The sequence below is a fragment of the Oncorhynchus keta genome, chromosome 29 (assembly GCF_023373465.1).
Source record: "Oncorhynchus keta strain PuntledgeMale-10-30-2019 chromosome 29, Oket_V2, whole genome shotgun sequence".
Classification (NCBI taxonomy): Eukaryota; Metazoa; Chordata; class Actinopteri; order Salmoniformes; family Salmonidae; genus Oncorhynchus; species Oncorhynchus keta.
In genome coordinates this window covers 33736135-33763042 of record NC_068449.1, presented here as the reverse complement: position 1 = coordinate 33763042, position 26908 = coordinate 33736135, and the positions used below count along the sequence as shown (strand labels likewise).

The window sequence follows — 26908 nt, the reverse complement described above, 5'->3', positions numbered from 1 at the left end:
TCACTCATGCTACGGGACGGGGACGGGGACGGGGGGGGACAGGGGTTGGGATGCTTCGTTCCAGAGTTTGGGATGAGGTGAAGGAGGGATGAGCGGTAGGGGATAGCACCAAACTATCCCCGGACAGGAGTTGGGATGCTTCGTTCCAGAGTTTGGGATGAGGTGAAGGAGGGATGAGCGGTAGGGGATAGCACCAAACTATCCCCCACCACATTTTATTTGACATGAAAATAGAGCTCTTTGGCCACACACAGCAGTGGTGTGTTTGGCGTCAAAAAAACGTCATTATATGCGGAAAAGTACCTCATACCTACTGCAAAACGTGGTGGTGGATGTTTGATGTTATGGCGCCATTTTGCTCACACTGGTCCTGGGGCCCTTAAAGGTCAACAGCATCATGAATTTGACAAGAGTACCAGGACATTTTAGACAAAAACCTAGTTGCCTCTGCCAGGCGGCTGAAACTTGGCTGCAAGTTGATCTTCCTGCAAAATAATAACCGCAAGCATACATAAAATAAAACAATTTAAAAAAAGATTCACAAAGAAATGGTTAATTGACCACAAAAATCAACATTTTGTAATGGACATCTCAGTGGACTTGAACCCCATTGAAAACCTGTGGATTGTATTGAAGGGGGCAGTCCAAGTGCAGACAAACGATATCAAGGATCTGGAAAGATTCTGTACGGAGGAATGGTCTAAGATCCCTCCCAATGTGTTCTGCAACTCATAAAACCTTTTAGAAAAGGCTGTGTCATTATCCTCACAAGGGGAGAGGGTGATGCAGTACTGAAAACAGGAAAGCCAATCATCTTTAGCCCTATATTTGAGTTTAAAATGATCACTTAATACAATCTCTTTCTCTGAGCAATTGTATTAGTATAAAATACTACAATTTCCCCAGTTCTAGAGCATACAATACAGTTCAGTATTTGTATAATTTATTTTATCGTCTTTTTTGCTCATCTTTATCAAGGTTGGGGTGGGTTAAGGGAGTCTAAGCCACAAGACAATAACTTTATGCTGTTCTCTCACAGAGCTCCATCGGTAACCCTTACATATAGTAGTTATTTTTTATTGTCTTACTATTATTTCTTGAATTTATTTAGCAAAAACCTTCTCTTTTTTTAATTTTAAACTCTGCATTGTTGGTTAAGGGCTCGTAAGTTAACATTTCACTTTTAGGTGTATTCGGCGCGTGATAAATACAATTTGAACACGTAGCTATTGTAAAACACTGTGTGTGTGAGACAATTACCTACAGGTTAACCTCGAGTCAAACTGTACCGGTAAGCGTGGACAGACAGCGGTTGACAAGCAGTAGTGGAACTGGTTACAGAAGTGCTGTGGGCTGAGCAGTCGCTTGTGCTTTTAGCACGGTACAATCCTATCATCTCTTACTCATGTGGTCTCAATAGACTCACAACCTTGAGTGCAAACGGTAAACAGGTTCCCGCCGTGGAGTCAATTGTCTGTGTGCGCGTGATACTGTAACATACAACGTGTGAATGTGTGTGAATGTGCATGCCTGAGTGTTGAGTGTCTGTGTTCTTGTGTCCGTCTGTATGAATGCATGCATGCATGCATGCGTTTGTGTATGGGTGAGTGAGTGCGTTTGTCACACTGGGCTCTGAAAAAGTGATGGGCCCACCACCTGCGACATTTGAACTATGACCTCTGCCCCGAGTCAGCTGATCAGGACCCTGGAAAAGAGGCTTGCCATTGGCCCTCTGATAACCCAGATATGTGAACACAGGCAGAAGCCGTTACTGCAGCACACAGCCCTCTACTGTACACCAGCCATGTTACACTGTAGGACATTTAGCACGTTTCAACTCCGTGTTTCAAACATTCTCTTAAAATTGCACTGATGACATGCTCCCTACACATGACCCCATTATCCCCAACCACAGCAATCACCTGATCCCCCTCCTATCCTCCACCACCCATCCAAAACCTCCATCTCTTCTTCTCCACCCCCACCTCAGAGCAGGACACAGGATGCTATTGGTAAATAAAGACTTGCATGACAATGGGCCCTAGCGTTAGGCTGGGCTGTGGTGGCTGCCATTGTATATTTATAGGGAGTTGAGTTCATAATTCATGGTGAAGGATTACTTTGGAGTCGATGGTCCCAGGCCTTTATCCTCTCACGCTCTCCACCTCATCCTTGCTTCCCCCTGTTCTCCCACTACAGCAAGCTACTGACACAGAGAGCACTAACAATACTGGACATGTGCAGGACTGCCGCTCTCTCCGCTGCCCACCCCCATTATAATAATATATTCAAGGATTAAAAGGGGGGTTTTATCTTGGAGCTCCCATGCATTATGAATGGGGAATTTCAAAATTTAATTGCCCCGAATTAAATGATTCAAGATAATGTTTCTTTTATAAATTCGTAATAGGTCCAGGGGGCAGAGGGGGGGTGGGAAATACATTAAATAAAACTTCCCTCCCCAACAAAGGAAAAGAGAAAGAGAGTGGGGGAAAAAAAGGGATGCTGACCTTGTGCCCCTGGAGGAGTGTAAGGGCTGTTTGGAGAAGAGAGCAGGAGGAGAGAAAGAAAGAACAAGGCTGTACACGAATAGGAGGTGAGAAATTAAGAGTCACTTTAATCTGTGGCGTTTCCATGTGGACAGTTTCATGACTATTCTGTGTTGTCCATCACAACCTTCTGTCACTATCACACAGGACCACCTTCAAACTACTGCAATGTGGTGAGCTGGACTGATCCTAGATCTGTATGTTGTACAGTGTAAGAAGTATTGTGCCAACTTGTCACTGTACTTACACTGCGTTTAAGGTAAAGGTTAGGGTAGTCTCACGGGGCCATCCTTTCAAACCTGGTCTTGTTGACAGAATGTGAGAAGCCTTGGTTCCCCGAGACTAGAGTTGCTGTCATGTACAGTAACAATGAATCATTTCAACAGTTACACTGTTCTTACAATAATCATCATACGGCCACGAGAACCCTGCAAAAGTCTAAACGTTACCACCAACTATCTGTCAGAGGAGTTAGCTAAAGCACAGAGTACAGATCTTGGACCAGGCTTGTAAAGGTAGCCCGAGTTGCTCGTCTGTTTGTGCCATCATGCCAACTCCTTGTCACTCATTGGCTTGACAATGACAGCAACGGGGTTGGGCAAGAGCACAAACAGACCTGGGACCAGGCGAAGAGGCGAGCTGGTGAGGACTTTGTGGCTAGATAGAACAGGGTGCTGTGAATTGCTTGGAGAGTGTGATTGGTTAAAACAGTTGGTAGAATTCTCAGTAACTGTACACTAACTGGAAACAATCTTTAGAGAAGCAGCAGGTAAAAACTGGTAGAGAATCGTACAAAATGGCAAGTAGCGGTAGTAGTCCAGTGGGAGTCAATCAAAATACAGGAACAAACCAGTCCATGATGAGAGGTCGGAGTGCGACAAAGCGCAGTATGCAGCAGGAAACATGGTGATACTTCAACAAAGGTAGAAAACGAGCCCCTTTTATAGTTGTGTTATACAGCAGAATAGACTTCGGAGCAACTCTCATTTTGCGGTTGGTAACAGCATGAACAGATAGACAAATTAGAAGTAAGCAGCGCGAGCTAACACTTTGGAGTAAGGCGAAAATAAACTGCTTGTGCATGGCCTATTAAAAATGGCCGCTCAAATCGGGGGACGAGTCTGCAGCCGCCAATGAATAGCTCCCTGTGCCGACATGAACCACTGTCTGCTAACAGATGAAATGACAATAACAGCTACTGTACTGGAGTTACGGGGTTATTTAAGAGCTTAGATCTAACGGAGAGAGAGCTAAACTCCACATCCTGTTTCGATGACACAAAAAACAAACTAAGCTGAACATAAGAGCAAATGTCAATACAGACAAAAAAAAACATACGTTGAAAAGTAGCGATTGGATCAGAGACCTCTTTATTAACGGTGTGTTTGTCTCGTTTCTGGTGTGGAGGGAGGAGTAACAAAAATAGTTTGCACCGTTTCAGGATGTCGAACTACAAAACCAGCATCTAAGTGAAATGAGCAGAAGTCCTTTGTGTGAACCACGTCTTGTCGTGTCTTGCTGAAGGTTTGACTTCGTCACCATTCTGACTTATGGCTCTCATAATATGGACTAGCGTTAGTCATATTCTTCATCACAACAGAAACTCATCCTTGGTTGATTCAACTTGCAACTTGAAGAGCTGAGGTACATTCATAATAAAGTTTTAAATGAAAGAGAAAAAAAAAGGCCCAAATCACCTGATTTTAGCCATCAAATTTCACTCAAACAACACACATATTATCCTTTCCATTACATTTCAAATGGTACTTCATACTCTTGAGTAAAGAAATAAAATACTGATTGTTCCCAGAAGAAGTGCACAGGACATTTTGTGCCAGCAGTTTCCTTCAGTTGTATTTAAAATGCTATTGAGTAAAACGAGGAAGTGCAGTGCAAGAAGAGAGGGGAAGTGATGATCTCAAACAGACAACAAAGAGCCAGAGAAAAAGATTGTGAAATTATACTAGGTGTGTATTAAAAGGTGCAATATGCAGAAATCGCTCTGCCATTTCCTGGTTTCAAAAATTCTAACAGTTTGCGACAAAACAAACCGCTGTGAAATATCTGATCAATAACCCCAAAAATTGTATTTCAGTTGTTTGAAGCTGGTGTACTAAAGCGAAAGTAAAAGACTCAAAAACTAAACTTAAGAATAGGAAACATAGAAATAGCGTACATAGAACTGATCTAACACTTCTTAACCTTACTATCAATGAAAATGACAGATCTAAAAATCCCATTGCTATGTGAATTTGGTCAGGTTTCCCAAAAAGTAACACATATTGCAGCGTTAAGATAAACTACAGTAATAAACTGACAGAGGTAAAGGGTTAGGATGAGATTTTGGCTTGCTCGAGACTAAATTAAATACAATTCAAATCTAATTTCATTCCTTCTGTCCCACCTACAGTAGTGGAACTGAAACCAGGGTCGTCCCCTGCCATTGTTAATCCCTACAGTTCTCTCACAGCTTGTATGTGAATAAACTCAATGTAAACCAGTAAAGCACTGTTCAAACCTCAAAAAAAAAAAAAAAAAAAAAAAAAAGCCAGTTTTTCATGTAAATGACAAACTTCTAATGCTCAGACAGAAGGCCGATGGGGGAGACACACTGACTGGCAGTGTGCAAGCAGTCGGCAGCGGTTGGTAGGTAGAAAGGCACCAATAACAAAGCCATGGAAGGAGGGACGAACCAACGAAATGGACAGATAGTGAAAAGTTCTACCATTTAAAAATTCTAATTCTGTATTTGATTTCTTATTCTTAGCTCCTTCTTTATTTCTGAGTCACTTTAGAGAGACAAAAATAAAGAAATATAAAAGGGCTGACTGACTGGCTGACTGCTGCTCTTCTTCTGCAATAACGGTTAGCTAGATGATGATTCCATCTATTCACTGTTGACTTTGGGCTCGTCTCCAGTTCGTTCCGCACTCAGGTCCAAGTCCACTCCCACTCCGTTCTTGGTTTGGCCTTCCTTTTCCTGGGTGGTTGCAGGGACAGCAGTGTCAGGCATGGTGGAGTTGGCATCCACATTATCCCCCTCCTGAGCAGGGCTAGTGTCCTGGGCTTGGCTAACACTTCGGCCTGCGTCTGAGGAGATTGAGCTAGCTTCTTTGCTAGCCTCCTGAATCGGGCTAGCGTCTCCAACCTCCAGGACTGTGCTAGCGTCCTCCGTCGGGCTAGCGTCCGTACCATTCCCGTTGACCACCACCTTCCCACCATCTCCGTTGACTATGAGGGGGGCTCGATCCCTGGCTGCGACCCCGTGTCCCAGCTGCTGTACCTGAGCCAACACCTGCTCCACCGCTGCCTGGTCGTCTCTCTCCTCGTCTAGTTTCCTCAGGATGATGGGCAGTTTATCGTCGGCTTCGGCGTTCTCCAGCAGGGCGATGTCGCTCTCCTCATAGCGGGGCAGCGGAGCGCCCTCCTCCTGCTGCTGCTGGAAGTGCAGGCGCTTGGCCTTGCCGCTGGCCACCACCTTCTCCAGGATCTGCTTCTCAGCCAGGCGCAGCTGGATGGCCACGCGGGAGTGGAAGGAGAGGCCGGGCTTCTCCAACGCACACTGGTCATCCTGGAGGACAGGGAGGTGGGGCGACATTGGGCAGAGGGTAAGCAAGTGAGGTAGAGGGGAAGGGAGGGGGAGACAGAAAGTGAGTCAGCAAAGAGAGAAAATAAAACAATATGGCAGGTGAGCCATGTTGTCCTTACTGACCTGGGAGCTGGTCTTGTAGGTCTGGAGCAGCAGGGCAGCCCTGGTCTCCAGGAAAGTCCACAGTTTGATCTCATTGTCCCAGCTCACAGGGAACTCGGTGTTTCCCAGGGTGAAGATCTTATTGATGGCATGTTCTCCTACCAGGTAGTCCTTCAGCTCTTCTGTGGCGAAGAGGGGTTAAAATAGCAGCGAACCAGAATGTCAGGACCAATACGATTACACAGAGGAAACAACATCCAGCTCAACTCAGCTGGTCTTTAGAGCTAAACATGTAACAATGTTTTTTTGTTTTTTTCAAAAGACGTCAATTAAGCTTGGTGACATTAATTAAAACCTTGAACATTAGAGTTAAGATAAAGGGCCGTTATTCTACAGGCCGAGTCCCCAGGTATTTAAACCGGTAGCCAACTGCTGTCTTCCCAATCTGCCTTTTGATTGGAGCAATTACATAAGGCTTGATTACCCCTGAGAGGGAGACATGAAAGGATCGGAGGTTGAGTGCCTAATGTGTTCACACGCCACACACACACACACACCTGAGACAATATATATATATAATCATATCATATATATATATATATATATATATATATATATATATGATATATATATATATATATATATCTGTGTGGCCTGAGGTAGAGGAGGCCTGTCTCCTACAGAAGCTGTAGTATGCTAGCCAGGCCTGGGTTCAAATACAATTTCAAATCATTCAAATACTTTGAGCATTTGCTTTAGCCTGCCTGGAGAGCTACACGGGTAACCTCGATCAAGTAAAGTATTTGTATTATTTCAAACTGGATTTCACGTCCAGGTATCACTCTTAACCTCTCCTCGGCCGTTGCTGGTATCGTGCCTTAGCGTGCGACAGGCCTCGTGACCGTGCGGGGATCCATAGGCAAGGTCCCGAATCGATGCTAGCATTTACGCTTGCGGGTCTTACCCTCGGTCATACAGAAGACTCTGAGGAAGGCCAATAGCTGGGCAGAGATTGGAGGATCGCTGCAGTGCAGGGCAAAGATACTAGACCTGATGAGAGGGGAGAGGGAAGAGAGGGAAGAAAAAGTGAAAGACCGTACAGTCACAGCAACTTCTCTATTTCCCATTACACACCTTAGTTAAACCTAGACCAATAAACCTTACCAGGACCTTTTAACCTCCCCTGTAGTTGATCAGGCTTTGTCAGAGCTTCAATCTGCCTTTGTTGCTCAGCAGAAAGCCTTAGTTGAACTGAAATTGGTACTGAATGCATGTAAAAACCAAGTACATGTTATTTTCCAAATCACATAAAAAGCTATCTGATGATTGTCTTTTGAAAGGTGCCCTCATTGAGGCTGTCCCCACCTAGAAATATCTGTGTGTCTGGATTGAGGAAAAGCTACGTTTCAAAAAAACATGCTGGCGAGTTAGTAAAGAAAATGAATTCAAAATTGTCTTCTTCTATAGGAAGAGGTCCCACCTTTCGTTAAACAGCAGAAAACTAATTATTCAGTTAACATTCATTCCGGTTATTGACTATGGCGATAATCTATATCAGTGGTCGCCAACCGGTCGATCGCGATTGACTGGTCGATCTTCAAGACATTCCTAGTCGAACACCAAATATTTCTGTAGAAAAGCCAACGAACGATAAAAAAAATCATGTTGCGTTGTTGCCGGTAGGTGCACTTGATTCAAAAGTCCTGCGCATCGGGTAAGCAAAGTGTTCCCATGAGACAAACTCCGCCTACCAGCAAATCGGTGACGAAATCGAGTGCACCTACTGCGCTGCCCAATCGAATAGCTCAAATCACTGTGGCTACAGATCTTCCATGACACTGGCCACAGCCAAGTTTAATAGGCTACTAGCCTACGTAAGATTTAATAACTTAAAAATCATGACCACAGAGAGACTGTCAATGAATACAGCAAAGTGATGCTGTTTTTATGAATGAGTTCATGTTTAAGTTTATATTCAGCACTGTCACTGTTTTTATTCAACACTATATTTTGTTATATGCTCGGGCTGCAACGAATGAGTAGCCAAGTATCGTCAGCCCTGCGTTTTATGATTATTAGCAGCTCGTCGTGACGATTTTAATATGAAGGAATATTTACCTTCTCTGGTCATAGGAACAACATGAATTTGTGCATGAGGCAGATGCGACTCGAGTTTCGCCATAAGGTGGAAGACTGTGTCCCCTCTCTCTGGTCAGTCTCACCGGAGGAAAGGAAGGAGAGAGCAGGTGGAAGACGGTGTCCCCTCTCTCTGGTCAGTCTCACCGGAGGAAAGGAAGGAGAGAGCAGGAGGAAGACGGTGTCCCCTCTCTCTGATCAGTCTCACTGGAGGAAAGGAAGGAGAGAGCAGGTGGAAGACGGTGTCCCCTCTCTCTGATCAGTCTCACCGGAGGAAAGGAAGGAGAGAGCAGGTGGAAGACGGTGTCCCCTCTCTCTGATCAGTCTCACCGGAGGAAAGGAAGGAGAGAGCAGGTGGAAGACGGTGTCCCCTCTCTCTGATCACTCTCACCGGAGGAAAGGAAGGAGAGAGCAGGTGGAAGACGGTGTCCCCTCTCTCTGATCAGTCTCACCGGAGGAAAGGAAGGAGAGAGCAGGTGGAAGACGGTGTCCCCTCTCTCTGGTCAGTCTCACCGGAGGAAAGGAAGGAGAGAGCAGGTGGAAGACGGTGTCCCTCTCTCTGATCACTCTCACCGGAGGAAAGGAAGGAGAGCAGGTGGAAGACGGTGTCCCCCTCTCTGATCAGTCTCACCGGAGGAAAGGAAGGAGAGAGCAGGTGGAAGACGGTGTCCCCTCTCTCTGGTCAGTCTCACCGGAGGAAAGGAAGGAGAGAGCAGGAGGAAGACGGTGTCCCCTCTCTCTGATCAGTCTCACTGGAGGAAAGGAAGGAGAGAGCAGGTGGAAGACGGTGTCCCCTCTCTCTGATCAGTCTCACCGGAGGAAAGGAAGGAGAGAGCAGGTGGAAGACGGTGTCCCCTCTCTCTGATCAGTCTCACCGGAGGAAAGGAAGGAGAGAGCGGTTGAGAGAAATCTCTTTAAAACGGCCAATCTGACTCTGCCATCCTTCTAGAGCTCAGACTTCTCGACCTGAAGATCACGGACGTGGTGATTTGACCTCGTTGACCATCAGATGCAGGTACCGTCAGTCCGGTAAAATAAAATAGTTCATTATTTTAATTCATGCTACAGTGCCTCACAGGTGCTAAACCAACTGATCTATTTTGTTATCAATGCTCGAGATTTGAAATATAATATGGTCTGATTAACAATATTGGCAGGCCAATCATATAGCCAATATGCTGTGATTATGTACTAGGCTTGCTGCCCAATCCTCATTCCCACAAACCTGTTTGAGGTTACTGTACATAGAAAATATCTGAGCAGTAGATATCAGCTTGCTTTTTGACTGCGAAAGTGACCGACTCAGAAAAGGTTGGTGACCACTGCTCTATGTGAATGCAGTGGTCACTGTATTGAAGCCATTGGACGCCGTTGATCATAGCCCTTTATTACGGGCGATGTGCACAGTACAGAACCCTGCATTTTGTATGAGAATGTGGGCTGGCCCTCGTGGTCTCGTAGATCGCTGCGTTGCACTGTTTTTTTGTTGTCTATGAAGCACTCTTGCATAAACTTCCCCCAACCTTACCTCATTGTGAACCTATAGATGTACGGGCTACCGGACCACTGCTCAGGGAGGGCGAACTCTGAACATCCATCTCCACTGGGTTGGGTAGATCTGCTTTTCGTTTTACGTGTGGAATTGATAGACAATGTACTTTAAAATTGAAGGAGTTGGTGCCTCTAGGGCATTTCGGACGGTTATTAGGGTACCTTTAACTGAATAAAGTGTCTATTTATTATTGGGTACATGTTGTTTATACTGTGTGTTTTAAGGTGTATATAAATGTGTAGTTGAATGAGTTTATTGTATATTGCGGCGCTATACGGGGCTCATCTGGAAAAGAGACCTGGGTCTCAGCATCGACTCCCTGTCAAAATAAAGGTTCAAATACAAAACTCACAGAGACAAAAACGTCCACAGCGATCCCTGTATGGCGTGACGGATATAAAACCCTGACCCGTAGGTTAAACTCAGTGAAGGGGCTTGGCAGGTACAGTTTGTGTTAATGGAGGTTCGTGGCCCATGGCGAACTCAGATGCTTAGTATAGCTGCCACTGGTCCATGGTTAACCAAGACCCACTCACATTTAGCATCAGCTGAGTGGAGGGCAAACCCTGATCCCCCGAGGCATCTTTAACATACACTTAATCAATTACAAGTAAATCTTTCATTACCACGGGATATTCCTGGTGTTTTAACCGTGCGGCGTGTAACGGAGAGAGAGAGAGAGGGGAGAGAGAAAATATAAGAGGCAGAAAGAGAGAGAAGGGAGGGAGGGAGATACCACTTGGTTTCTGTTCCGGCCCAGCAGAAAACATTGCAGTGTTGTCTCAGAGTTGGCCTCTATACCATGTGGGGTGCGTTTTTCGACCCACAGCGGGCTCTGGTCAAAAGTAATGACCGCATTAAAGGAATGTTAAACCCCTTCCTGGATGGCCTAAAGGCAGGAAGCACTCCAGGAGCACGGTTGGCCAGCCCTGGAATAGTGATGCAGCCTTCATGTCACAGTGCAGCTGTTGTTTTCAGAGTAAATTCTCCTCTCCTGTATGTAGTGTTTTGATAGCGATGGGTAGAGAGAGAAGTAATGTAATAGTAATGCTGCGAGACTAGAGCCTCGGTAATGTGTTTGCAGTGTAATAATGGTGGGCCATGTCCTGCCAATTGTCACATTGATCAATTCACTGAAATTCTGGAAAATATTGCCCTCCTGAAATTACCCGTCTCTGACATAATGGAGAGAGATAATTTGTTTTCTCTCGCGCCACCCCCTCTTTCTCCCTCCATCCCACCGAGGGAATGCCTGTGTGCGTGTCGCGAGCCTCTACTTACGAGGGGATGCCAGCGCGAGCCAGCACCTCCGCCTTCATGGCGTACAGCCGTTCACTCTTAGACACGCCCAGTTTGATCTTGACCCTGTCGTGGGCGTTCTCCTGGAAGAAGAAGCCGTTGTGGATCACAAACTCAGCGTTGGACCGCGTCCCATAGAATATGTAAATCTGAGGACAGACGAGAGAACAGTCACTCACCATTAAAAGGGGAAGTTCAGTATTTTACAACTTAATGTTAGACGTTTTTTCTCCGTGAAAACAGGAAAAACTGTATTTTTTTTATTTTAAACTGCCACTACAAACGTTCGTATTTCATTGGCTGGCAGCTAAAGTCAGCTGAACTTCCCCTTTATCATCCGATTCGAACTCAACCTCTAGAAGGTTCCTGTAGATTGGATCATTTGGATGTAAGCAATGTGGTGAACATTCCACCCACTATTCCTCTGTACCATTTTCCATCATAATCATGTTATCATTTCTGATCTAGTGGAAGCTACACATGGGCACAGAGAATCCCCACACCACTCCACTCGCGGACGGCTCCAACATATTACATCCACATTTACAGATAGCAGAAGGAGTGTGAGAGGTAAAGGAGAGCGAGAGACGGGGCAGGGGATAGAGAAGAGGAGTGATAAAGCTTAGGAGGGAATGTAGCTTAGTGGTTTGTGTGTCTGTGAGCTCAGGCAGGTTCCACGTCCAAAAAAATGGCACCCTATTCCCTATATAGTGCACAACTTTTTATTTTTTTTACTAGGAACCATAGTGCTCTGGTCAAAAGTAGTACACTAGATAGGGAATAGGGTGCTAGTTCAGACACATCCTCTGTGAGCTCTGGGCACTTCGGCCGGACGGTGACATCTGCCGGAGGAATCATAGGATCAAGAGGCTCGACTCCCCATCACCCCCCCCCCACACACACACTTCGCTGTCTCTAAATCTTATCAAATAATTCCCATTCTAAAAAGAGAGAGGTGGAGATTGGGAGGAGAGGGAGCTGTAGAAGTTTGTGGAGTGGCATGGCCCAGCTAACTCACACCCAGCCTGACCTTCTCCCACTACCTGACATACTTAAAACAATACCTTTATTTAAACTAGGCAAGTCAGTTAAGAACAAATTCTTATTTACAATGATGGCCAACCCCGGCCAAAACCCTCCCGTCACCCGGACGACGCTGGGCCAATTGTGCGCCGCCCTATGAGACTCCCGACCACGGCCTGTTGCGATACAGCCCGGGATCGAACCAGGGTCTGCAGTGACGCCTCTAGCACTGAGATGCAGAGCCTTAAACCGCTGCGCCACTCGAGAGACATAACATCAACACCGGACACCAGTCAGTCATCCAGTCAGGAACCAACCACATTTAAATCGATATACACATCCATGATGCAATTGGATCGTACGCTTTGTACATAAACCCATAATAACTCAACATTATGTACAGGACAAATATGTAAAGTAGGTAAGCCTTGTTCAAGGCAGTACGGCCCACAGGATCCTGTCCCATCTCCTGTTTCTTGTTGCGTGAGGTACATCCCCCCCCCAGGACAGGACGCTAGTTTAGTATCGTAGCTAAAGAGTAAACGGCGCCCAGACCCACCTGGTCGTTCTCTTTGTAGTCCTGCAGAGCCACACACTCACACCGGTCATCCTCCAGGTTGTAACCAGTGGTGATCTGAGAAACACACAACAGGCAAACTGCAGTTCACGGATTGATTAGTGACATTCGCATTTTAGTTCGTATCCAGAGTGACTTACAGGAGCAATTAGGGTGAAGTGCCTTGCTCAAGGGCACACAGACAGATTTCTGTTCGCCTAGTCAGCGCAGGGATTCGAACCAGATACCTTTTTGGTTTCTGGCCCAACGCTCTTGGTTTTATATGGACTGGTTCAAATCAAATTGCATTTAAAGTGCATTTCAAAACGTAACACACTTTACAGTGAGACATTTAAAAAGGTGGTTAAAGTGCAGAGCTGCAAAGTGACGCTCCTTCACTGACTGGCGAAACAATTTACAGCATGTTTATTTCATATGCTGTACGTGACCAGCTAATCTAACAAATGTACAATATTTTCCCTCCTAGTATGAGACGAGCTGCATATCAAATCCTCCATTCGTTCGGTAACAAACTCAAGGGACTAATGAACAAAAATCATCAAGTGAATTTATCTCAAAACATGAAAGTGTCGGTTTAGCATATGAAAATCAATGAGTATATCAATACAAATAATTATTTTATCCGGATTTAGTGAGAGTTCACAAATGGGCAGAAATTAAGGTAATTGAACGAGCCCACACCATTTCTCACCCGTGAGCAACACTGCAGGAAGTGGGGCTGAAGACGAGCAATAAAAATGTGGGAATGTGTCGGCGGAACGTGTAACCCCCTTCTTATTAAACTAAAACCTAGGGAATACACAGGAAGACATTTTATTACATGTCTTTAAATGACTCGCTTTGTCTACATATCAGGCTTTCACAAAACAAACCTAAGGGGCGTAAGATGCAGTTTACATGCACACGCAAAGGAGGAGATATTACCGCTCCTTTACAATCAGTCACTGAATACAATCAAAGCCAAATGATTGCGATAAATAAAATAAAAAGGACCCATGAGATGAGCGTAAACCATCTTAGGAAATCTACACACTGGTGTGGTTTCTCTCAAATCTACACACTGGTGTGGTTTCTCTCAAATCTACACACTGGTGTGGTTTCTCTCAAATCTGCACACTGGTGTGGTTTCTCTCAAATCTGCACACTGGTGTGGTTTCTCTCAAATCTACACACTGGTGTGGTTTCTCTCAAATCTACACACTGGTGTGGTTTCTCTCAAATCTACACACTGGTGTGGTTTCTCTCAAATCTGCACACTGGTGTGGTTTCTCTCAAATCTGCACACTGGTGTGGTTTTTCAAATCTACACACTGGTGTGGTTTCTCTCAAATCTACACACTGGTGTGGTTTCTCTCAAATCTGCACACTGGTGTGGTTTCTCTCAAATCTACACACTGGTGTGGTTTCTCTCAAATCTACACACTGGTGTGGTTTCTCTCAAATCTACACACTGGTGTGGTTTCTCTCAAATCTGCACACTGGTGTGGTTTCTCTCAAATCTGCACACTGGTGTGGTTTCTCTCAAATCTACACACTGGTGTGGTTTCACTCAAATCTACAATTATCTACAGCAGCTTTTTTTACAAAAAAATCCCTGATGATTTTAAAACTAATTTAATTAAAACCTCTTGCACAGTGGGTAGAGGATGTTCGTGTGCAGTTGTGCAACAGGCCCCGTTTCAGGGCGCGCAACAGGCCCCGTTGCAGGGCGCGCAACAGGCCCCGTTTCAGGGCGCGCAACAGGCCCCGTTTCAGGGCGCGCAACAGGCCCGTTTCAGGGCGCGCAACAGGCCCAGTTTCAGGCCGCGCAACAGGCCCCGTTTCAGGCCGCGCAACAGGCCCCGTTTCAGGCCGCGCAACAGGCCCCGTTTCAGGCCGCGCAACAGGCCCCGTTTCAGGCCAAGTATTTGGATTTAAATATACCTAAATTTCAAAGGGAAAAGTAATTGCTAAAATATACTTAAGTATCAAAAGGAAAAGTATAAATCATTTAAAATTGCTTATATTAATAAGCAAAGCAGACAGCATCATTTTATTTATTTATGTTTTATTTCATTTAGATAGCCCCGGGAAACACTCCAACATCATTTACAGATAGCCGCCACCCTCCAACATCATTTACAGATAGCCGCCACCCTCCAACATCATTTACAGATAGCCGCCACCCTCCAACATCATTTACAGATAGCCGCCACCCTCCAACATCATTTACAGATAGCCGCCACCCTCCAACATCATTTACAGATAGCCGCCACCCTCCAACATCATTTACAGATAGCCGCCACCCTCCAACATCATTTACAGATAGCCGCCACCCTCCAACATCATTTACAGATAGCCGCCACCCTCCAACATCATTTACAGATAGCCGCCACCCTCCAACATCATTTACAGATAGCCGCCACCCTCCAACATCATTTACAGATAGCCGCCACCCTCCAACATCATTTACAGATAGCCGCCACCCTCCAACATCATTTACAGATAGCCGCCGGCACACTCCAACATCATTTACAGATAGCCGCACTCCAACATCATTTACAGATAGCCGCACTCCAACATCATTTACAGATAGCCGCCGGCACACTCCAACATCATTTACAGATAGCCGCCGACACACTCCAACATCATTTACAGATCGCCACGGGCACACTCCAACATCATTTACAGATCGCCACGGGCACACTCCAACATCATTTACAGATCGCCACGGGCACACTCCAACATCATTTACAGATCGCCACGGGCACACTCCAACATCATTTACAGATCGCCACGGGCACACTCCAACATCATTTACAGATCGCCACGGGCACACTCCAACATAATTTACAGATCGCCACGGGCACACTCCAACATCATTTACAGATCGCCACGGGCACACTCCAACATCATTTACAGATCGCCACGGGCACACTCCAACATCATTTACAGATAACCAAGGGCACACTGCAACATCATTTACAGATAACCAAGGGCACACTCAAACATCATTTACAGATAACCAAGGGCACACTCCAACATCATTTACAGATAGCCGCCGGCACACTCCAACATCATTTACAGATAGCCGCCGGCACACTCCAACATCATTTACAGATAGCCAAGGGCACACTCCAACATCATTTACAGATAGCCAAGGGCACACTCCAACATCATTTACAGATAGCCAAGAATCAGAATCATAAAACACGGGACGAGATGTTAAAAACTGTCCATTGTGCCAATAGATGGAATGCACTCACATGAGATTTGCCGTGATGTTGACAGAGTGGCATGGGAGGTTTATTTCTTAGACTGGGGTAAGATGTCAATTTTGGGACACATCCTCAGTAGTGTGCCTTCGAATCAGTGGGTGTTTCGGCCTTTAATCACTAAACACCCTCATCAAAGGTGGCCAGCTAAAGGGTAATCAAGCCTTAGCTTGTGTCCCATGCCCAATTAAGATGTCCCACGGACTATGCAAGGCAGGGGCGTCCTCTTCCCTGAGCCAGCCATACAGCTGACCGCATACCTCATATGCCCTCCTCAAGTTGGAGGGATCTGAATTGGGTTCTCAGGTGGGGGTGGGGGGTCATGAAGTTATAGCCCAGCAAGGGTCCTTCCGTTTGATCCAGATCCACTGGCTGCTTCTTTCAGCTGCTTGAGAAACTGCTCTGACGGTCTGCCGCAGAGCCTGTCCATGGATTCCAAGTTCTTTCAGCAACCTGATGATGGAAGCCACGAATCCTCTGCATCCCACTTCAACTGGCCAGACCTTTGCATTCCAGCCACGCTGAGTTGCGTCTGCTGCCAACTCTGTGTAACGCAGTTTCTTACGCTCGTAGGCCTCTTCAACAGAGTTTTCCCATGGGACTGTGAGCTCTATGATGTACACAGCCTTTCGTGAAGGGGACCAGAGTACCATGTCTGGCCTAAGGTTGGTAGAAGCAATCTCAGGTGGAAAAAATGAGTTGCTGGCCAATATCGACAAGCATCTTCCAGTCCCGGGCCATGGCTAGGTGTCCAGTTTCTGGCTTTGTAGGAGGATACTTGGGCCTTTTCTGTCCCTCCCGGATGAATGTTGTTGTTTTGACGGGATTGCTTGTTTTTGGAGGTAATGAATTGGTTGCACTCCTCTTGGTCTCAAGTGCTACAGCCAGGCTCTTGAGGACCTGATTGTGCCTCCAGGTGTAGCGGCCTTGTGAGAGGCTGGTCTTGCAACCTGTCATTATATGCCTGAGAGTCGCTGGAGCTGGGCAGGTCGAGTCCTCGCCATACCATTGATGTAGATTTTTTGGTGATGGACGCACATCATAAACAGCTCTTATGATGAAGCTGATGTTGCTTGCCTCCATTTGCCAAAGCTCACTCCAGTTGATCTTTCTCCTCTCCAGGCCTTCCCACCACGTCCATTGCCCTTGTTTAGCAAGAGAGACAGCCTTTGCACTTCTTGCAGTCTCCTCCTGTCTGCGCACCTCCTCGACCACCAGCTTCCTGCGTTCAGATGTTGTTGCCTTATGGAACGTTGGTTTGCTTGCTGCCAGGCCAAAGCCTCCTCTTCCATGCTGGATATTCCCCACAATGTCTTGGTGTCTCAGGGCTTGCTGCACAGCCTTGGATGATGTCCATTTCCGTCCAGTTTGTAGAAGAGGTGCAGCCTTGCTAATGGTCTGGTCTTTGGAGTCCTTCAATGTCATCTGAAGTCTTACTTTAGAGCACTTGTACTCCTCCGTTAGACTTGTAAGAGGTAGTTCAAGGACCCCTTTGCCATAGAGGCCGATGTTACTCAGGCATCGTGGGACACCCAGCCATTTCTTCACGTATGAGGTAATGGTTCGCTCCATCTTCTCCACTGTTGTTAATGGGACCTCATAGACGGTGAGTGGCCACATTACCCGGGGAGAAGTCCAAACTGTAGGCACCAAAGCTTGAGCCTCCCAGGCAGTAGGGTCTTGTTGATGTTCTCAAGACCGTCGGCGATGTCCTGTCTTACTTGCTGCACTTGATCTTTATCCCGGAGGCTTTCGTTGTACCATCTACCCAGGCTCTTGATGGGTTGCTCAGATACCGTTGGTATCGGGTCATCTCCAATGCAGAACCTCACATCTTTAAGCTGTCCCTTGACTATGGAGATGCTTCGAGATTTGCTTGGCTTGATTTTCAACCGGGCCCACTTGATGTTATCCTGCAGTTTTGCAAGTAGCCGCCTGGTGCATGCTGCAGTGGTGGTCAGTATAGTCATGTCATCCATGTATGCTCGGATAGGTGGGAGACGGAGCCCTTCCTTAGTTCTCTCACCGCCGACCACCCATCTCGATGCCCTGATGATGACTTTTCATGGCCATAGTGAAGGCCAGAGGAGAAATTGTACAGCCTGCCATTATGCCTACTTCCAAGCGCTGCCATGTTGTTGTGAAGTCAGGTGTTGTGAAACACAATTGCAGGTCTTGGAAATAGGCCTTTACCAGTGTAGTGATGGGTTCTGGTACGTGGAAAATGTTGAAGGATTCCCAGAGGAGTTCATGGGGAACTGAGCCAAAGGCATTGGCCAGGTCGAGGAAGATGACATAGAGGTCTCTCTTGTCCTTCTTAGCTGTTTGGATCTGGTGCCAAATCATACTAGTATGTTCCAGGCAACCAGAGAAACCAGGAATGCCTGCTTTCTGTACAGATGTATCAATGTACTTGTTCCTTTCCAGATAAGTGGACAGCCTCTGTGCTATTATACTGAAAAAGATCTTCCCTTCGACGTTGAGAAGGGAGATTGGTCGGAATTGACTGATGTCTGTCGCATCCTTCTCTTTCGGGATTAGCACACCACCAGCCCTTCGCCATGCCTTTGGTATTATTTCCTTCTGCCACACTATCCTCATGAGCCTCCAAAGAAAGCGTAGAACATCCGGGGCGTTCTTGTAGAGCTTGTATGGTACTCCATTAGGCCCAGGAGCAGAGGCCGCTCTTGCTCTTCGGACAACGTTCTCTACTTCCCTCCATTTTGGAGGGTCAGTGTCCAGATTGAATTCTGGTGGTTGAATAGGTGGGATGTCATGTGGGATGACTATCTGCTCATGCCTTTTCATGTCCTGGTGGACATTTTCCAGATGTTCTTCCAGTTCAGGCTTTGGAGTTTTTAGGATTCCGCACTTTTCCTTTGCGAAGAGATCTTTGACAAACTTAAAGGGGTTTTTATAGAACCGTGTTCTTGAGTGTACCTTCTTCCTACGAAGTTTCCTTAAGTTTTCCGCTCTTCGCAAGGTTGCCAGCCGACATTTAATGTCTGCTTGGAGTAGCATGAGACCTTCTCTCTCTGCATCAGAGGCCTTCTTCCACTGCTTCCTCAGCTGCCTTCTCTCTCTGACAAGTATCTCGATCTCCTGCTGTCTCCTAGATTTGGCTGGCGGGGGTGGTGTCTTGCCACTTCTCCTTTCGTTTACTCCAAAGCGCTCTTCTCCGTAGTGGTAGATAATGTCTCCCATCCTTTCAAGCTTTTTCTCTGCTGTTCCTACCTGTTGTTCCAAGATTTTTGTCAGGTCGTTGTTGATTGTTTCCCACTCTCTCTTTTCAACAGCTTTGGGCCACTTCACACTCGGTCTGTGCCCTTTGATCTTTTCCTTTTTAGAGGTCTCTGTGGTTGGGTGAGTTCATCCACCGGCATTTCTGTGCTTGTGTTATCCTCCTCAGTTACAGGGGTGCTGATGCTCTGCGAACTTTGGTTTGCGTCCCGTCGCTGTGCTTCATTCGACTGATTTGACTGGCTGCTTCGAAGAAGTACTGGTCAATGCGAGGTCCCTGTCTCTGCTCTCCCAAGCACCTTTTCCTCCCTTGATGGATCCTTAATCCCCTTGCCGATGTTACTCTCTCCCAACCACAGCTGCACACCTGAAGTGTGTGTCCTGCTGCTGTTATGGTTGTCTCATGTGCTGTGTTCCTACTCGTAGTAGTTTCCGTTCCTGGGTCCGTAACCATGTGATCAGTCGTTGAGCCATCTTGCGCCCCAGCTCTCGCAGGCTCTAGGGGTATGTTCCTTTGTTGACTTTCAGTAGCACTTAGCGGGTGTCTCCAACATACTGAAACAGCGTCGGAGACTGCCAACATGGGTAGCTAGCCCATGACAGCCCCAGTGGGGTCTATTCCCTCCGGTCAGCTGTCTCTCCAAGCTGTCACACAGACTTTCCTATGTTGTCAGCTGTCCTTTCACAGCAGTCACTGGACTGGTCCAGATGATCAGAATCATAAAACACGGGACGAGATGTGGGGCACACTCCAACATCATTTACAGATAGCCGCCACACTCCAACATCATTTACAGATAGCCGCCACACTCAAACATCATTTACAGATAGCCGCCACACTCAAACATCATTTACAGACAGCCGCCACACTCAAACATCATTTACAGACAGCCGCCACACTCAAACATCATTTACAGATAGCCGCCACACTCAAACATCATTTACAGATAGCCGCCACACTCAAACATCATTTACAGATAGCCGCCACACTCAAACATCATTTACAGATAGCCGGCACACTCAAACATCATTTACAGATAGCCGCCACACTCCAACATCATTTACAGATCGCCACGGGCACACTCCAACATCATTTACAGATCGCCACGGGCACACTCCAACATCATTTACAGATCGCCACGGGCACACTCCAACATCATTTACAGATCGCCACGGGCACACTCCAACATCATTTACAGATCGCCACGGGCACACTCCAACATCATTTACAGATCGCCACGGGCACACTCCAACATCATTTACAGATCGCCACGGGCACACTCCAACATCATTTACAGATCGCCACGGGCACACTCCAACATCATTTACAGATAACCAAGGGCACACTGCAACATCATTTACAGATAACCAAGGGCACACTCCAACATCATTTACAGATAACCAAGGGCACACTCCAACATCATTTACAGATAGCCAAGGGCACACTCCAACATCAGGTAGTAGGGATGGCCAGGGATGTGTGTGATTTTGACTATTTTCCTGTCCTACTAAGCATTCAAAGTGTAACGAATACTTTTGGGTTTCAGGGAAAATGTACGAAGCAAGAAGTTCTCTTTAGACATGTAGTGAAGTAAAAAATAAAAAGTTGTCAAAAATAAAAAATTGTAAAGGACAGACACCCCCCCAAAAAACACTCAAGTAGTACCTGAAATTATTTTTACTTTCCACCACTGCGTTTCAGCCGTGTTATAGTGTATAATAACGTGTTTGTAGTACTCACCAGACCGTTGGTATGGTTACACATGTCCCAGAGGGGGATGAGGGCGAGGGTGACGCGGCTACCGTCCTCTGTAGGAATCTGGTTCTGACGGGTCATCACCGAGGAAACCGCCCATCTATAGGGGTCAAAGGTCACGGTCAGCCAATTATCACATCAGCAACAAGACCCACTTTCCTGGACTAACCAATCACAACAAGGGCCCTGTGACTTCCTGAATAGCTGTTGGTTGTAGCCTCAGGTGGTAGGGACATTAGTCCTAAATCATAACCTTAACTTTAGTAACATTTGAAGTGTGCGAAACTAAGTGTTTGTCCTAGTGACCACGGTTGTGGATGGTACAGTAGGCAATTGAACAGTAACATCATCTTGATTATTAATTGAAGACCGGGGCATCCAATAGACTTCAATCTGTGATCTTGTTATAATGATGTCGAGGCATGCGGAGAGAACAGTCATTCTAAAAACGACATTCCAAACTGGGCTAACAGCGGTTCCTCCAAAAAGCCTTTGGCGCCACGGTGACAAGATAACACACGCCGTCCAAGCTCCGTCATTCCCACAACACGTTGCCCGGCGGGAGCGGAGGTCTGCATCACACTCAACACAAATGGGAAGATGAAGAGAGGCCGCCGATAAATTATTCCCTCAAAACGAAAGAGCGAGGAAAAGAAACGCTCCGTTTAAAGAAGGGCCATCCTGGACGCCGGCAGTTGTTCTACATTCTCAGACTGTCTAACAGGCACGGACGGACATGCGCACACAAAAGGTGGGGTGGAGGGCAAGCACTTCAAAAGCAGGCCGACGCGGACACACACACACACACACACACACACACCAACCTGTAGTCGTCGTACGTAAAGGCGTCCTTCAAGGGCAGTTTACTGGTGGTCGGATGAGTCTGGAAATGAAAGGTTAGGAGGAGAGAGAAAGAAGGACAGACGGAGGATGGGAGAAGAGAGAGAACACAAATTAAATAATAAATCAGTGTGGAATTTGGTTATGCAGCTGATACTAACGAGAGTGTGTTCGTGGTGTGTGTAAATGTGTGTGAGGGGTGTGTTATTGAGCGCCATGCGTGTGTCTGTTAGAGGTGTGCGCACGCGCGCATGTGTTAGCGTCCACGGTGCAAGCTAGGATCAGGATGGCGTTAGCCCCCCATACATCACTGTCAACTTAATTTGTTGTGCCCAGCAGCCGTCATAAATCTGCTTCATCAATTTGGGTGACAGAGAGCCACCAGTGACACAGGAATCTACATTTAAAGCCACACACTGGACGCCTCCAAGGGCTCATTTACAACCTAGCAGGAGCTAGAGGGAGGGGGACTAGCACACTTCTTCACGCCTAGAAAGACGGCATGCGCGAGCAGAGAGAGAGAGAAAGCGATCCCGAACAGAGAGAGAGAGAGAGAGAGCGAGCGCGAACAGAGAGAGAGAGAGAGAGAGCGAGCGCGAACAGAGAGAGAGAGAGAGAGCGAGCGCGAACAGAGAGAGAGAGAGAGCGAGCGCGAACAGAGAGAGAGAGAGAGCGAGCGAACAGAGAGAGAGAGAGCGAGCGCGAACAGAGAGAGAGAGAGAGAGCGAGCGCGAACAGAGAGAGAGAGAGAGAGAGCGGCGCGAACAGAGAGAGAGAGAGAGAGAGCGCGAACAGAGAGAGAGAGAGCGCGAACAGAGAGAGAGAGAGAGCGCGAACAGAGAGAGAGAGAGAGAGAGAGAGCGCGAAAAAGAGAGAGAGAGAGAGAGCGAGCGCGAAAGAGAGAGAGAGAGAGAGCGAGCGCGAACAGAGAGAGAGAGAGAGAGAGCGAGCGAACGAACAGAGAGAGAGAGAGAGCGCGAACAGAGAGAGAGAGAGAGAGAGAGAGAGAGAGCGCGAACAGAGAGAGAGAGAGAGCGAGCGCGAACAGAGAGAGAGAGAGAGAGCGAGCGCGAACAGAGAGAGAGAGAGAGAGAGCGCGCGAACAGAGAGAGAGAGAGAGAGAGAGAGCGAGCGTGAACAGAGAGAGAGAGAGAGAGAGAGAGAGAGCGAGCGTGAACAGAGAGAGAGAGAGAGCGAGCGTGAACAGAGAGAGAGAGAGCGAGCGAGCGAACAGAGAGAGAGAGAGAGAGCGAGCGCGAACAGAGAGAGAGAGCGCGAAAGCGAACAGAGAGAGAGAGAGTGTGCGCGAACAGAGAGAGAGAGAGAGAGCGAGCGCGAACAGAGAGAGAGAGAGAGAGAGCGAGAGCGAACAGAGAGAGAGAGAGAGAGAGCGAGCGAACAGAGAGAGAGAGAGCGAGAGCGAACAGAGAGAGAGAGAGAGAGCGAGCGCGAACAGAGAGAGAGAGAGCGAGCGCGAACAGAGAGAGAGAGAGCGAGCGCGAACAGAGAGAGAGAGAGCGAGCGCGAACAGAGAGAGAGAGCGAGCGAACAGAGAGAGAGAGAGCGAGCGCGAACAGAGAGAGAGAGAGCGAGCGCGAACAGAGAGAGAGAGAGCGAGCGCGAACAGAGAGAGAGAGAGCGAGAGCGAGCGCGAACAGAGAGAGAGAGAGCGAGAGCGAGCGCGAACAGAGAGAGAGAGAGAGAGAGAGAGAGAGAGAGAGAACAGAGAGAGAGAGAGCGAGCGCGAACAGAGAGAGAGAGAGAGCGAGAGCGAGCGAACAGAGAGAGAGAGAGAGCGAGAGCGAGCGCGAACAGAGAGAGAGAGAGAGAGCGCGAACAGAGAGAGAGAGCGAGAGAGCGAGCGCGAACAGAGAGAGAGAGCGAGCGCGAACAGAGAGAGAGAGAGAGCGAGCGCGAACAGAGAGAGAGAGAGAGAGCGAGAGCGAGCGCGAACAGAGAGAGAGAGAGAGAGCGAGAGCGAGCGCGAACAGAGAGAGAGCGAGAGCGAGCGCGAACAGAGAGAGAGAGAGCGAGAGCGAGCGCGAACAGAGAGAGAGAGCGAGAGCGAGCGCGAACAGAGAGAGAGAGCGAGAGAGAGCGCGAACAGAGAGAGAGAGAGACAGAGAGAGAGAGCGAACACAGAGAGAGAGAGCGAGCGCGAACAGAGAGAGAGAGCGAGCGCGAACAGAGAGAGAGAGCGAGCGCGAACAGAGAGAGAGAGCGAGCGAACAGAGAGAGAGCGAGCGCGAACAGAGAGAGAGAGCGAGCGCGAACAGAGAGAGAGAGCGCAGAGAGAGAGCGCGAACAGAGAGAGAGAGCGAGAGAGCGAGCGCCGCAACAGAGAGAGAGAGCTTCGCGCTCGCAGAGAGAGAGAGAGAGAGCTTCGCGCTCGCAGAGAGAGAGAGAGAGAGCCGCGCTCGCAGAGAGAGAGAGAGAGAGAGAGAGAGCTTCGCGCTCGCGCAGAGAGCTTCGCGCTCGAGAGAGAGAGAGCTTCGCGCCGCAGAGAGAGAGAGCTTCGCGCCGCAGAGAGAGAGAGAGCTTCGCGCCGCAGAGAGAGAGAGAGCCGCGCCGCAGAGAGAGAGAGAGCTTCGCGCTCGCAGAGAGAGAGAGAGCTTCGCGCTCGCAGAGAGAGAGAGAGCCGCGCTCGCAGAGAGAGAGAGAGAGCTTCGCGCTCGCAGAAGAGAGAGAGAGAGCTTCGCGCTCGCGAACAGAGAGAGAGAGCTTCGCGCTCGAACAGAGAGAGAGCTTTGCGCTCGCGAACAGAGAGAGAGCTTTGCGCTCGCAGACAGAGAGAGAGCTTCGCGCGCAGAACAGAGAGAGAGCTTCGCGCTCGCGAACAGAGAGAGAGAGCTTTCGCGCGCTCGCGAACAGAGAGAGAGAGAGCTTCGCGCTCGCGAACAGAGAGAACAGAGAGAGAGAGAGCGCTCGCGAACAGAGAGAGAGAGAGCTCGCGAACGCGCTCGCGAACAGAGAGAGAGAGAGCGAGCGCGAACAGAGAGAGAGAGAGACAGCGCTCGCGAACAGAGAGAGAGAGAGCTTCGCGCTCGCGAACAGAGAGAGAGCTTCGCGCTCGCGAACAGAGAGAGAGAGCTTCGCGCTCGCGAACAGAGAGAGAGAGCTTCGCGCTCGCGAACAGAGAGAGAGAGCTTCGCGCTCGCGAACAGAGAGAGAGAGCTTCGCGCTCGCGAACAGAGAGAGAGAGAGCTTCGCGCTCGCGAACAGAGAGAGAGAGCTTCGCGCTCGCGAACAGAGAGAGAGAGCTTCGCGCTCGCGAACAGAGAGAGAGAGAGCTTCGCGCTCGCGAACAGAGAGAGAGCTTCGCGCTCGCGAACAGAGAGAGAGAGCTTCGCGCTCGCGAACAGAGAGAGAGAGAGCTTCGCGCTCGCGAACAGAGAGAGAGAGAGCTTCGCGCTCGCGAACAGAGAGAGAGAGCTTCGCGCTCGCGAACAGAGAGAGAGAGAGAGCTTCGCGCTCGCGAACAGAGAGAGAGAGAGCTTCGCGCTCGCGAACAGAGAGAGAGATCCGCGCTCGCGAACAGAGAGAGAGAGAGAGCTTCGCGCTCAGAGAACAGAGAGAGAGAGAGAGCTTCGCGCTCGCGAACAGAGAGAGCTGCGCTCGCGAACAGAGAGAGAGAGCTCGCGAACAGAACAGAGAGAGAGCTTCGCGCTCGCGAACAGAGAGAGAGAGCTTCGCGCTCGCGAACAGAGAGAGAGAGAGCTTTGCGCTCGCGAACAGAGAGAGAGAGAGCTTTGCGAACAGAGAGCGAGCGAGCGAGCGCGAACAGAGAGCGAGCGCGAACAGAGAGCGAGCGAGCGAGCGCGGACAGAGAGCGAGCGAGCGAGCGCGCACAGCAAGCGAGCGAGCGCGGACAGAGAGCGAGCGAGCGCGGACAGAGAGCGAGCGAGCGAGCGCGAACAGAGAGCGAGCGAGCGAGCGCGAACAGAGAGCGAGCGAGCGCGAACAGAGAGCGAGCGAGCGCGAACAGAGAGCGAGCGAGCGCGAACAGAGAGCGAGCGAGCGCGAACAGAGAGCGAGCGAGCGCGAACAGAGAGCGAGCGAGAAAGGCCGCCGTGGGCAGACCAGGCTCAACAGAAGACAGGCTATGTGCACACTGCCCACAAAATGAGGTGGAAACGGAGCTGCACTTCCAAACCTCCTGCCAAATGTATGGCCATATTATACAGATCCACAAAGAATTAGAACAAACCCAATTTTGATAAACTCCCATATCTCCCGGGTGAAATACCACAGTGTGCCATCACAGCAGCAATATTTGTGACCTGTTGCCACAAGAAAAAGTGCAACCAGTGAAGAACAAACACCATTGTAATTCCAACCTATATTTATTTTCCCTTTTGTACTTTAACTATTTGCACATCATTACAACACTGTACATGACAACACATGACATTTAAATGTCTATTATTTTGGAACTTCTGTGAGTGTAATGTTAACTGTTCATTTTTATTGTTTATTTCACTTCTGTTTATTATCTACTTCACTTGCTTTGGCAATGGAAACATACGTTTCCCATTCCAATAAAGCCCCTTGAATTGAATTGAGCGAGCGAGGGGGCAGAGAGAGCGAGCGAGGGGGCAGAGAGAGCGAGCGAGGGGGCAGAGAGCATAGCACCAGGGGTCTATTGACGGTGCTTCCTGAAGCTCTTTCTCCTGTCCCCAACATGCAAAGGGAGCTGCAGTAAAAATAGACTCGAGTTCAGTAGGAAACCCAGAGTAAGACATTGTAGCGAAGGCTCTCGCTCGGTTACACACACAACCACCTCGTGGTGTACGTGTGGTGGTAAGTCATTAACACAACGTGTCTGACTGATAGGCCTGTTTACCCATCGGGAGTGTTGAGGGAGTTGACATACACAGACTAGGCTGGTTAAGGTAAGAGCGGTCACATCATCTTTCTCCCACTGGGCGGATGGCTGGTGTGGCAGGGTGGGTGCGTGTAATAGAGACAGTCTGGCAGTGACACTGATTCAT

The 26908-nt window shown here is 48.2% G+C and overlaps 1 protein-coding gene and 1 long non-coding RNA gene across 4 annotated transcripts in view; one reads left to right on the top strand and one right to left on the bottom strand.

Moving 5' to 3' along the window:
- Positions 1–3896: 3896 nt before the first annotated feature.
- setd3 (SET domain containing 3, actin histidine methyltransferase) overlaps positions 3897–26908 on the bottom strand; it is a 68189-nt gene continuing 45177 nt past the window's right edge. For 2 of the 3 annotated variants that reach the window (XM_035743361.2, XM_035743362.2), the window contains exons 7-13: positions 21902–21960; positions 21063–21177; positions 12810–12884; positions 11210–11376; positions 7205–7290; positions 6262–6422; positions 3897–6120 (exon numbers count right to left, since the gene is read on the bottom strand). In XM_035743361.2, coding sequence (XP_035599254.1) covers positions 5437–6120; positions 6262–6422; positions 7205–7290; positions 11210–11376; positions 12810–12884; positions 21063–21177; positions 21902–21960 — 1347 coding nt within the window. In that variant the 3' untranslated portion in view covers positions 3897–5436. The remainder of the gene's footprint in view (positions 6121–6261; positions 6423–7204; positions 7291–11209; positions 11377–12809; positions 12885–21062; positions 21178–21901; positions 21961–26908) is intronic. The other variant, XM_035743364.2, reaches the window with a different exon arrangement.
- Positions 7828–9303, top strand: LOC127913637 (uncharacterized). The gene is made up of 3 exons (XR_008086292.1): positions 7828–8730; positions 8792–8913; positions 9154–9303. It is a non-coding gene; the product is annotated as an uncharacterized LOC127913637 (long non-coding RNA).